Source organism: Hyla sarda, chromosome 1, assembly GCF_029499605.1.
Source record: "Hyla sarda isolate aHylSar1 chromosome 1, aHylSar1.hap1, whole genome shotgun sequence".
Classification (NCBI taxonomy): domain Eukaryota; kingdom Metazoa; phylum Chordata; class Amphibia; order Anura; family Hylidae; genus Hyla; species Hyla sarda.
Window position 1 is genome coordinate 70,214,237 of NC_079189.1, and position 13,231 is coordinate 70,227,467.

General features: G+C 47.0%; 1 protein-coding gene across 1 annotated transcript in view; it reads right to left on the reverse strand.

Annotated features, from left to right (window-relative positions):
- PPARGC1A (PPARG coactivator 1 alpha) overlaps positions 1-9,611 on the reverse strand; it is a gene marked incomplete in the record, with an annotated part of 122,141 nt that extends 112,530 nt beyond the window's left edge. Inside the window, 1 exon segment of the mRNA XM_056555607.1 lies at positions 9,488-9,611. Within this exon segment, the coding sequence (XP_056411582.1) occupies positions 9,488-9,589 (102 nt within the window).
- Between the last annotated feature and the right edge of the window lie 3,620 nt (positions 9,612-13,231).

Here is a 13,231-nt window from a genome sequence, read left to right on the forward strand (position 1 = left end):
AGGAAATTTTATTTTATTCTTATAGAAATAATGGCTTATAAAATGATGGCTTTGTCCAAGCTGAAGCACAGACATTGACAAAGTCCAGTAGGTGAGGGTGGGCTAGCACTCCTCTGTGCCTGACAGAACAGACGAGAGCACAGAGGAGTACTATCAGACAGGAGAGAGCACAGAGAAGTACTATCAGACAGGAAAGAGCACAGAGGAGTGCTATCAGACAGGAGAGAGCACAGAGGAGTTTTATCAGACAGGAGAGAACACACAGGAGTACTATCAGACAGGAGAGAGCACACAGGAGTACTATCAGACAGGAGAGAGCACAGAGGAGAAGGATCAGACAGGAGAGAGCACAGAGGAGTGCTATCAGACAGGAGAGCACGGATCAGTCCTATCAAACAGGAGAGAGCACAGAGGAGTACTATCAGACAGGAGAGAGCACAGAGGACTTTTATCAGACAGGAGAGAGCACACAGGAGTACTATCAGACAGGAGAGAGCACACAGGAGTACTATCAGACAGAAGAGAGCACAGAGGAGAATTATCAGACAGGAGAGAGCACAGAGAAGTGCTATCAGAAAGGAGAGAGTACAGAGGAATACTATCAGACAGGAGAGAGCACAGAGGAGTACTAACAGACAGGAGAGAGCACAGAGTAGTGCTATCAGACAGGAGAGAGCACAGAGGAGTACTATCAGACAGAAGAGTGTACAGAGGAGTCCTATCAGACAGGAGAGAGCACACAGGAGTACTATCAGACAGGAGAGAGTACACAGGAGTACTATCAGACAGGAGAGAGCACAGAGGAGAATTATCAGACAGGAGAGAGCACAGAGGAGTGCTATCAGACAGGAGAGAGTACAGAGGAATACTATCAGACAGGAGAGAGCACAGAGGAGTACTAACAGACAGGAGAGAGCACAGAGGAGTGCTATCAGACAGGAGAGAGCACAGAGGAGTACTATCAGACAGGAGAGAGCACAGAGGAGTCCTATCAGACAGGAGAGAGCACAGAGGAGTACTATCAGACAGGAGGGAGCACAGAGGAGTCCTATCAGACAGGGAAGGGCACAGATGAGTACAATCAGACAGGAGAGAGCACAGAGTAGTCCTATCAGACAGGAGAGAGCACAGAGGAGTACTATCAGACAGAAGAGAGCACAGAGGAGTGCTATCAGACTGGAGAGAGTAAAGAGGAATACTATCAGACAGAAGAGAGCACAGAGGAGTGCTATCAGACAGGTGAGAGCACAGAGGAGTACTATCAGACAGGAGAGAGCACAGAGGAGTTTTATCAGACAGGAGAGAGCACATAGAAGTGCTATCAGACAGGAGAGAGCACAGAGGAGTTTTACCAGACAGGAGAAAGCACGCAGGAGTACTATCAGACAGGAGAGAGCACAGAGGAATACTATCAGACAGGAGAGAGCACAGAGGAGTACTAACAGACAGGAGAGAGCACAGAGTAGTGCTATCAGACAGGAGAGAGCACAGAGGAGTACTATCAGACAAAAGAGTGTACAGAGGAGTCCTATCAGACAGGAGAGAGCACAGAGGAGTGCTATCAGACAGGAGAGAGCACAGAGGAGTACTATCAGACAGGAGAGAGCACAGAGGAGAATTATCAGACAGGAGAGAGCACAGAGGAGTACTATCAGACAGGAGAGAGTACAGAGGAATACTATCAGACAGGAGAGAGCACAGAGGAGTACCAACAGACAGGAGAGAGCACAGAGGAGTGCTATCAGACAGGAGAGAGCACAGAGGAGTACTATCAGACAGAAGAGAGTACAGAGGAGTCCTATCAGACAAGAGAGAGCGCAGAGGAGTACTATCAGACAGTAGAGAGCACAGAGGAGTACTATCAGACAGGAGAGAGCACAGAGGAGTGCTATCAGACAGGTGAGAGCACAGAGTACTATCAGACAGGAGAGAGCACAGAGGACTGCTATAAGACAGGAGAGAGTAAAGAAGAGTACTATCAGACAGGAGAGAGCACAGAGGAGTGCTCTCATACAGGAGAGAGCACAGAGGAGTACTATCAGACAGGAGTGAGCACAGAGGAGTACTATCAGACAGGAGAAAGCACAGAGGAGTTCTATCAGACAGGAGAGCACAGAGCAGTCCTATCAGACAGGAGAGAGCACAGAGGAGTCCTATCAGACAGGAGAGAGCACAGAGGAGTGCTATCAGACAGGAGAGAGCACAGAGGAGTACTATCAGACAGGAGAGAGCACAGTGGAGTTTTATCAGACAGGAGAGAGCACAGAGTAGTGCTATCAGACAGGAGAGAGCACAGAGGAGTTTTATCAGACAGGAGAGAGCACACAGGAGTGCTATCAGACAGGAGAGAGCACAGAGGAGTACTATGAGACAAGAGAGAGCACAGAGGAGAATTATCAGACAGGAGAGAGCACAGAGGAGTGCTATCAGACAGGAGAGAGCACAGAGGAGTTTTATCAGACAGGAGAGAGCACGCAGGAGTGCTATCAGACAGGAGAGAGCACAGAGGAGTACTATCAGACAGGAGAGAGCACAGAGGAGAATTATCAGACAGGAGAGAGCACAGAGGAGTACTATCAGACAGGAGAGAGTACAGAGGAATACTATCAGACAGGAGAGAGCACAGAGGAGTACTAACAGACACGAGAGAGCACAGAGGAATGCTATCAGACAGGAGAGAGCACAGAGGAGTACTATCAGACAGAAGAGAGTACAGAGGAGTCCTATCAGACAAGAGAGAGCACAGAGGAGTACTATCAGACAGGAGAGAGCACAGAGAAGTCCTATCAGACAGGAAAGGGCACAGAGGAGTACTATCAGACAGGAGAGAGCACAGAGGAGTGCTATCAGACAGGAGAGAGCACAGAGCAGTACTATCAGACAGGAGTGAGCACAGAGGTTTACTATCAGACAGGAGAGAGCACAGAGGAGTACTATCAGACAGGAGTGAGCACAGAGGAGTGCTATCAGACAGGAGAGAGTAAAGAGGAGTACTGTCAGACAGGAGAGAGCACAGAGGAGTGCTATCAGACAGGTGAGAGCACAGAGTACTATCAGACAGGAGAGAGCACAGAGGACTGCTATCAGACAGGAGAGAGTAAAGAAGAGTACCATCAGATAGGAGAGAGCACAGAGAAGTGCTATCATACAGGAGAGAGAACAGAGTAGTACTATCAGACAGGAGTGAGCACAGAGGAGTACTATCAGATAGGAGAGAGCACAGAGGAGTTCTATCAGACTGGAGAGCACAGAGATGTCCTATCAGACAGGAGAGAGCACAGAGGAGTACTATCAGACAGGAGAGAGCACAGAGGAGTGCTATCAGACAGGTGAGAGCACAGAGGAGTGCTATCAGACAGGAGAGAGTAAAGAGGAGTACTGTCAGACAGGAGAGAGCACAGAGGAGTGCTATCAGACAGGTGAGAGCACAGAGTACTATCAGACAGGAGAGAGCACAGAGGAGTTCTATCAGACAGGAGAGCACAGAGATGTCCTATCAGACAGGAGAGAGCACAGAGGAGTACTATCAGACAGGAGAGAGCACAGAGGAGTGCTATCAGACAGGAGAGAGCACAGAGGAGTTTTATCAGACAGGAGAGAGCACACAGGAGTACTATCAGACAGGAGAGAGCACACAGGAGTACTATCAGACAGGAGAGAGCACAGAGGAGAATTATCAGACAGGAGAGAGCACAGAGGAGTGCTATCAGACAGGAGAGAGTACAGAGGAATACTATCAGACAGGAGAGAGCACAGAGGAGTACTAACAGACAGAAGAGAGCACAGAGGAGTACTATCAGACAGAAGAGAGTACAGAGGAGTCCTATCAGACAGGAGAAAGCACAGAGGAGTATTATCAGACAGGAGAGAGCACAGAGGAGTACTATCAGACAGGAGTGAGCACAGAGGAGTACTATCAGACAGGAGAGAGCACAGAGGAGTGCTATCAGACAGGAGAGAGTAAAGAAGAGTACTATCAGACAGGAGAGAGCACAGAGGAGTGCTATCATACAGGAGAGAGCACAGAGGAGTGCTATCACACAGGAGAGAGCACAGAGGAGTGCTATCATACAGGAGAGAGCACAGAGGAGTACTATTAAGAGAGAGCACAGAGGAGTCCTATCAGAAATGGGGGAGCACAGAGGAGTCGTATAAGACAGAAGAGAGCACAGAGGAGTGCTATCCCACCCTCATTTACTTGACTTTGTCCATATCTGTGCATCAGCTTGGACAAAGTTATGATTGTTTGTGCCATGATTTCTATAAAAAAAGAAATTAAATTTTCTTATGAAGTATATTGGAAAAGTTGATGTTTTACCAAGATGTACAACATATAAAAAGTTTTTGTATCTAACAGTGACCATTTAAATAATTATCAGTTAAACGTTCATTTAGCCACCTGCTATCTTTCCCGATCCTTCCATATACATGCAAACTCGACATGACTGAGCATATATGTCTTTTAGGAAGGGGGTTGGAGGGGAGGGGTGGGGGGAGAGCAGGGACTTCTCTGTCCATGGCCTTTTCCTGAGAACAAAAGGATCAGACAGATGAATTCAAAATTACAGATCCGTCTCTCCCTAACATGGGTCTTGATATATTAGGTGGTGAACAAGTCCCATCCCTGTTCTGCCAACCTTGATATCATATCTATTGTTTGCTTTACCAATTAATACAGTTTGTATAAATGTTTATATTCACTACTTGCTTCTAATCAGAAGGTAACAAAGCAGGAAGAAGCTGCAGGTCTTCAGTATTTTCTTAATTTTCTTATCCAGCAGCTGAAAGGAGGAATTCAGCAAATAATATTATTTTATAGAGTGTCTAGGGAAGAGCAAATCAAATCTGATTAATCTAAATTCGTTACGAATTTCTGGAAAAATTATCTTTGCAATGAATCTGAATATTTTCACGATTCGATCGCACAAATCGCTTCATTAAACTCCATTTAGTGTGGTCCAGGCTCCAGGGCATCTAAGATAGCGGCTCCACATGTCAGGACATGGGGCAAGAAATGCTGGGTAGGCAGGAACACGGGTAGGTGGGATGACCCTGAATCACATGCAGCATGCAGTCTATCAGCAGCCATCCACCCCTGTGATGTCACAGCCCTATATAATCGACAGCCATCTTGCAGCCAGTCACATCAGCATTCTATTGCAGAGAGAGAGAGGGACAGAGAGCAGTGTATTGCACAGAAAATAATTTTTACAGCAGTGATTCACCTCCCAGTCACTTCAGCGTTCTATTACAGAGAGAGAGAGGAACAGAGAGAAGTGTGTTGCACAGAAAAGCATTTTTACAGCAGTGATTCACCTCAAGCCCAAATCCAGCCTGGAAGCACTGATAGGAAAGGGAGAGAGATTGAGAGAGAAAGTGCAATTTTGGGTGTAGTACACAGCGACTGTGTGCTGCAGCATTGGTGTGTCACTTCATCACAAGTGACATCTGACACCCCCAGTCAACAGTGGGTTCCTCAGACACAACCCTAGTTGGCATGGCCCGGTGGCAGACCCTGTCCTACAATGGCATCTGTCCTATGCAGTTCCCTCCCCCACAGAAGTATCTTATGCTGTGGGTTCAGTTCCACTATTTAGTGAGGACGATGTACTAGAGGACAGTCAGCAGCTACTGCCCAGCCAAGAAGTGGAGGATACATATGCAACTTCCTCCGCTAGGTGGGCAAGTAGTGATGAGGAGAGTGGTGTGGGAGGTGGTGTTGCCAGCGTTCAGGGTCCTGAAACAGACACTGTTGAGGAACCTGAGGAGGACATGAGTGACGTGCAGACACAACTCAATGATGATGAAGCCGATAGCACTTGGTAGCTGGGTGCAGAAGGGGCTTTATCATCATCAGATTGCCCGTGAGGAAGCAGCTGAGCCAGCAAGGTGGTAGCATGGTTGGTAGTCAGAATGGTGGCAGAAGTGAAAAGTCTGGAGCCAAGCGTGCCCCGAGGTAGACCACCTGCTTTGCGGCAGCCTACCTTCCCGGGAAGTAGTGGAACCGGGATTCTTGGAGTCGGTGGCAGTAGCAGTCAATCAGTGCGGACTGTTGGTGGGAAAATCAGCTACTCGTGGTGTTGCAGTTTTTTTATCAAGCATCCAGAGGATATTAACATGGCAACATGCAAGATGTGTCGGCAGAAGGTGAAGTTTGGCCAGGGTCCCAATGTTGGCACCACGGCCCTGCGTCAACATATGCAGCATAAACATAAAGCGGCCTGGGAGAACTGTGGCTCCGATGTGCTGTTCCAGCCTGCTGCATCACCCAGTGGCACGCCGCTCCCTATTCACCAGCCAAGGCTCCAGCACCTCAGCCGAAGGGAGCTGTCTGTCATACCCATCTTCAGTCGCTCCAGATGCTCCTGCTCCTCCTACTTCGAGTCAGACATTCGGCCAGCAATCCATTGGCGAAGCCATGTCCAAGAGACAACAGTATGCGCCCACTCATTCAACGGCACAGAAGCTGAATGTGCTCCTGTCCAATTTGCTGGTGCTACAGTCCCTCTCTTTTCAAGTGGTGGACTCTGCACCTTTCAGAGAACTGATGGCTTGTGCTGAGCCGAGGTGGAGAGTCCCAAGCTGTCATTTCATTGCGAAAAAGACAGTACCAGCCCTGCACAATTTTGTGGAACAGAAGGTGGGCCTATCCTTGAGCCTGTCGGTGTGTACCAAAGTGCACGGCAGGGCCGAAGTGTGGAGCTGTAACTACGGTCAGTGACAATACATGTCCTTTACGGTCCACTGGGTAAATGTGGTTCCTGCAAAGCCACAACACCAACTTGGACAGGTCACGCTGCTTCCTCCTCCACATTCTCAGGCCATTGGTTCTGTGACAGTGTGCGACTCTGCCTCCTAACTCACCATGTCCTCAGCCTCCACTGCACAGACTAGTCTCAGTGCCCCTCCAGCAAACCACGTGTGCAGAGCACGACGGTATCATGCTGTTCTTCACATGGTTTGCCTTGGTGATCAACAATGGGAAGAACATTTTGTCTGTTCTGCGACAAGGAAACCTGAGACATGCTCCCTGCATGGCACACGTGTTCAATCTGTTTGTCAAGCGGTTCCTGAAGTTTACCCCCATCTGCAAGACATCCTAACAATGGGAAGGGAACTTTGCATGCACTTCAGCCACTCGCACACTGCAAAGCACACGCTCCTTGAGCTGCAGCGTCAGAACGTTATCCCCCAACATAGTCTGATTTGCGACGTTTCCACACGTTGGAATTCCCCCCTCCATATGTTGGCCTGACTATACGAACAGAGAAAAGCCATCACTGATTTCTTGATGATCCAAGCGGATAGGGGTACTCCCCTGTGTCACTTCAATGTCCCTTTGGCCCTTTGAGGAAGCCACATTATTAGTCAGTCACCAGGATTACAGGATAAACAACTTCATTCAACTGCTTCATTTATTACAACACGTGTTGTCAAAGCACTGGAGACATGGCGCCTACATCTCACGGCCACATGAGTCCTGGGGGGGCTGAAGAGGAGGAGGAGGATTAAGGGCACAGTGGAGCATTGTTTAGGTTTTGCGAATGGACAGTTTTTATAGTCATTTGAAAGGAGTAGGAGCAGTTAGAGGGTAATAAGGAAGAAGAGACAGAGGACCCAGACACACCGTGGCAGCATGCAGTAGAGATGGAGGCAGGAAGTCCTTCCGAGTCACTTGCACAAATGGGCCGATGCATGCTCACTTGCTTGCCTAGTGATCGCAGAATTGACACCATTCGGCAGCGGGATGACTTCTGGCTCTCCACCTTATTGGGCCCTTGCTGCCGGCACAAAATGGGGGCCTTTTTTACACCCACTGAGTGAGTGGACAAACTGACCTACTACAGAGATATCCTATGTAGTCAGTTGGCCGATGCCTATCTGCGCCATTGTCCATCCTCTCGCAGGTCTCACTTGGGGGGCCCTCTGCGCTCTCCTTCCACTGCCATGGCTGCTAGGGAGGGGTGGCAGGAGCAGAACCGTCTCCATTAGAAGCAGCCTGAGTCTACAGTTGCTGATGAGTAGCTTTCTTCACCTGCATAGTGAAGCAACTCATCAGCAGCAGGTAGACCTGGAGCAGGACCTGAACCAATAGGTGGTGGCATACCTTGACATGACCCTGCCAACACACCTCGAAGATCTGCTCGACTTCTGGCCAGCCAAACTTGATTTGTGGCCGCAACTAGTAGAGTTTGCCCTGGAAAAGCTGTCCTGCCCGGCCAGTAGTGTGCCATCAGAGCGGGTGTTTAGTGTGGCGGGGGCCATAGTAACCCCAAGGAGAACTCATCTGTCCATGAAAAATTTGGAGAGACTGATATTTGTGAAGATGAATCAGGCATGGATCAGCCAGGATTTTCACCCACCAAAGCCAGATGCACCTTCACAAATATGAATAGTGCAAAACCTATTTAAGGTGCTGCTCCCCAGATACAGAAATTACTCCGCATCAGACCACAAGTATGTATTGAGGATATGCATTAGCTAAAACGTAACTTTTCTTATGATAAAATATATGGACCTCAAATTTTTTTTATATCTAAGAAAAGGAAAGGTGTGCAAAAAACCCCATGTGCCACCTACACCACCAAGTATTGATTCGATGCAAAGACCTCTAAATGGTGAAAGGGAACAATGTATGGTCCATTGTAACCGGTGGCGGTAAAAACGTCCCCTGTAAGGCCCTACACTTGCATTATTAATTCCCTTCTGGGCAAGTGTTACTTGCCCTAAAATGGGCAGCCCCACACAGGAACCTCTCTCTATTTCCACCTACAAATACTGCCATTTCCCAGAGTTTTTAGGTGGAAATAGGGAGAGTTTTCTGTGTGGGGCTTCCCTTTTTAGAGTAACACTTTCCAAAAAGAGAATTAATAGGTCGAGAGTAGAGCCTTAAAGGGGAAGTTTTACCGCCACCTGCTACAATGGACAATACGTTGTCCCCTTCCACCTTTTCGAGGAAAATGTTACTCGTCTTAAAAAGGGCGGTCCCACACAGGAACCAATCCCTATTTCCACCTAAAAACCCTGGGAAATGGCAGTGTTTGTAGGGGGAAATAGGGAGAGGTTCCTGTGTGGGGCCGCCCTTTTTAGGGAGAGTAACATTTGCCAAGAAGGCAATTAATAATGCAAGAGTAGGGCCTTAAAGGGGATGTTTTTACCCCCACCAGTTACAATGGACCATACATTGTTGCCTTCCACCTTTTAGAGGTCTTTGCGTCACATCAATACTTGGTGGTGTAGGTGGTACATGGTGTTTTTTGCACACATTTCCTTTTGTTTGATTTTCAAAAAAATTTGGGTCCATATCTTTTATCCTAAAAATATTATTAAAAGTTTTACGTAATGCATATCCTCAATACTTACACTTTTTGGTCTCTTTTACAAAAGAGACCATTTTCTTCTGCCTACCTGCCTCAGCTACTATTCTGATCCTGCCACCTGCCTGATGCCACATATCTTATGCCAAGTTCTCCTTTTTTTCACCCACCTTCATCACCGGGTACTGGTATTGCCACCCATCGCCCCACTCTGTCACCGGGTCACTTTCAGGACTCCTGATGCTGCTGATGCCACCTCCAGGCTGTCTCATTCTGCCATCATATGTTCTTCTCATGCTGATGCCATCTCCAGGCTGTGTTATTCTGCCACCATATGTTCTCATCATGCTGATACCAGCTCCAGCCTGTCTCATTCTGCCACCAAATGTTCTCCTCAAGCTGATGCCACCTACAGGCTGTCTCATTCTGACACCATATGTTCTCCTCATGCTGATGCCAGCTCCAGGCTGTCTCATTCTGCCACCATATGTTCTCCTCATGCTGATGCCAGCTCCAGGCTGTCTCATACTGCCACCATATGTTCTCCGCTTGCAGATAACAGCTCCAGGCTGTCTCATTCTGCCACCATACATGTATGTTCTCCTCATGTTGGTGCCAGTTCCAGTCTGTTTTCTTATGCTGATGCCAGCCCAAGGCTATCTCATACTACCACCATATGTTCTCCTCAAGCTGATGCCAGCTCCAGGCTGTCTCATTCTGCCACTATATGTTCTTCTCATGCTGTTGCCAGCTCCAGGCTGTCTCATACTGCAACCATATGTTCTCCTCCTGGTGATGCCAGCTCCAGGCTGTCTCATACTACCACCATAAGTTCTCCTCATGCTGATGCCAGCTCCAGGCTGTGTCATTCTGCCACCATATGTTCTCCTCAAGCTGATGCCAGCTCCAGGCTGTCTCATTCTGCCACCATATGTTCTTCTCATGCTGTTGCCAGCTCCAGGCTGTCTCATACTGCAACCATATGTTCTCCTCCTGGTGATGCCAGCTCCAGGCTGTCTCATACTACCACCATAAGTTCTCCTCATGCTGATGCCAGCTCCAGGCTGTGTCATTCTGCCACCATATGATCTCCTCATGCTGATGCCAGCTCCAGGCTGTGTCATTCTGCCACCATATGTTCTCCTCATGCTGATGCCAGCTCCAGGCTGTGTCATTCTGCCACCATATGTTCTCCTCATGCTGATGCCAGGTCCAGGCTGTGTCATTCAACCACTATATGGTCTCCTTATGCTGCTGCCAACTCCAGGCTGTGCTATTCAGCCACTATAAGGTCTCCTCATGCTTCCTCCTCCTCCAGGCTATATCATTCAGCCACTATATGGTCTCTTCCTGCTGCCGCCAACTCCAGGCTGTGTCTTTCAGCCACTATATGGTCTCCTCTGGATGCTGCCACCTCCAGGCTGTGTCACTGTACCACCATGTGGTCTCCTCATGCTGCTGGCACATAAAATAAAACTTTTTAGGTTCATCTATTTGAAATCTTCAATTTAAATGTAAAAAAATATCTTTAATCTTTTCAATTGTGAGGCCCGTAAGGTCACGTAAGGCTGTTTCCACCTCCAGGCTGGGTCATTCAGCCACTATATGGTTTCCTCATGCTGCCGCCACCTCCACGCTGTGTCATTCAGTCACTATATTGTCTCCTCATACTGATGCCACTTCCAGGCTCTATCATTGTGCTGCTCTGTGACAGTGATTATAATAGCGATGCCTGTAATATGCATGTCATACTGAATAACAGTATTATTTCACTAACCCAGCATACACCCTATGCGTGTTACAGCAAGGCAAAGTGTTCTACACCCCTAATAAGGCTCTCTGTAGGCCAGAAATAGCCATTTTTAATAGCGATTTGCCGCAAATAAATTTGGACTGAAACAAATTTATGGGGAAAATTCGGTGAATCGGACAAATAGAATTTTTCAAAAATGCGCTCATCTCTAGAGTTGCCTTTTAAGCAATATTTAGTGGAGAATCTATGCTTTTATTGTGCAGCCAAGTTCTACATTTACTTTTGTAACAATGTATTAAATGTTCTATAAACTGGTCATTTTACTTTGTAGTGTTGGTTGGGTGACTTTTTTAAATTTTTTTTTTTTTCATTACATTTCCTTGGCACTAATCTATCGGCGATTCCCAAAGGCCTATAGAGATTAAAAACCAGGAAAAAAAATCCAAGTAAGGCTGGATTCACACTACGGTTTGTAACTACGGTTCTCATATACGGCTGGGAGGAGGGGTGGGCGGGGCTTAATCGCGGCGCCCGCACTCAGCCGTATTCGGGAACCGTAGTTAATGTATGTCTATGAGCCGACCAGAGTGATCCGCAGCCTCCGGTCGGCTGCTTTTACGGCTGTATGTAGTTACCTGACCGCAGGCAAAAACATGGTCTACCACGTTTTTGCCTGCGGTCGGGAAACTGCATACGGACGAAAACGCAGCCAACCGGAGGCTGCCGTTAACTCCGGTCGGCTCATAGACATACATTAACTACGGTTCCCGAATACAGCTGAGTGCGGGCGCCGCGATTAAGCCCCGGCCACCCCTCCTCCCAGCCGTATACGGGAACCGTAGTTCAAATCGTAGTGTGAACCCAGCCTAACAAATAAAAACAAAAAGAAAAAAATCTTACATTTTAATAAATAATGTTTGAAATGCATGGTGTTTTTACATGCAAAAAAATGTCAATTTAATAAAAATGTGATTTCAGCCTAGGGCAGGGTTTTGAAGAAATCTTTACTTTACTTATCATTTTCTGCTATGGTCCCAGGGCCATTGCCACAATCAATACATGCTTTTCTGATAAGTGGTACATATAATGCTGCCTGCTACGCCAACAGGGACAGTAGGACTCTCCTCCTGAAATACTCTTTGTTGCTGTAAGAATTTTAATACCTTACCTGACTTCTAGTGATACTGAGAATAGAGACTGATAGAAAGACATAATCTCATGAAACGTTGCCCTTATGCCAATACATGTAAGAAGCGAACATTTTGTGTAAGAAATGAACCATATAAAATGTGACTGTGCAGAGACTGTAGCAGGATTGTATAGTACTATATCTCCATTCAAGTCACATGGCAGCTGAGGAGTGTCAGGTGTAATTTAATCCTTCAAAGTTTTCAGTAGCAACAAGTAAAAGCAAAACAAAAGTTTTGTTTTTGGTCATGCAAAGTTCAGAGACACGTCTGAGCTGTGTAAAGTGCAAACTCTCAGAGGACTATGGTCGGAGCTGTAAAATGTGCTTCCAATGTATAGATACGTTAAACTCCATAGTAAAGTTTTATTATGTGTCTACAGTGTACAGCGCACAGTTACATTGTATCTCTACAATATCACTACAGTGCTCCCTCAAGTTACAATATTAATTGGTTCCGGGACGGCCATTGTATGTTGAAACCATTGTATGTTGAGACCAGAACTCTATGGACACCTGGTAATTGGTTCTAAAGGAACCAAAATGTCATCCAAAAATATGAAAAAGTGAGGATTAAAGAAAAATAAGTAGATAACTAATATAGATAAAGCAAATCCTTACATATAAAAGTAAGAAAGAGCAGCTGGGAGCTGTAAATCACTGTCTATGTCAGTGGTTGACAAGCAGAGAGCCTCAAGCTGTTGCAAAACTACAACTCCCAGCATGCCCGGACAGCCAAAGGCTGTCCGGGCATGCTGGGAGTTGTAGTTTTGCAACAGCGGGGGCACCCTGCTTGGAAAACACTGGTCTATGTAGTGGACAGGAGCTTCTTCAGGGTCCTGTACAGTATACACAATGGGGGAGATTTATCAAAACCTGTCCAGAGGAAAAGTTGCCCAGTTTCCCCTAGCAACCAATCAGATTGCTTCTTTCATTTTGCAGAGGTCTTGTTAAAAATGAAAGAAGCGATCTGAT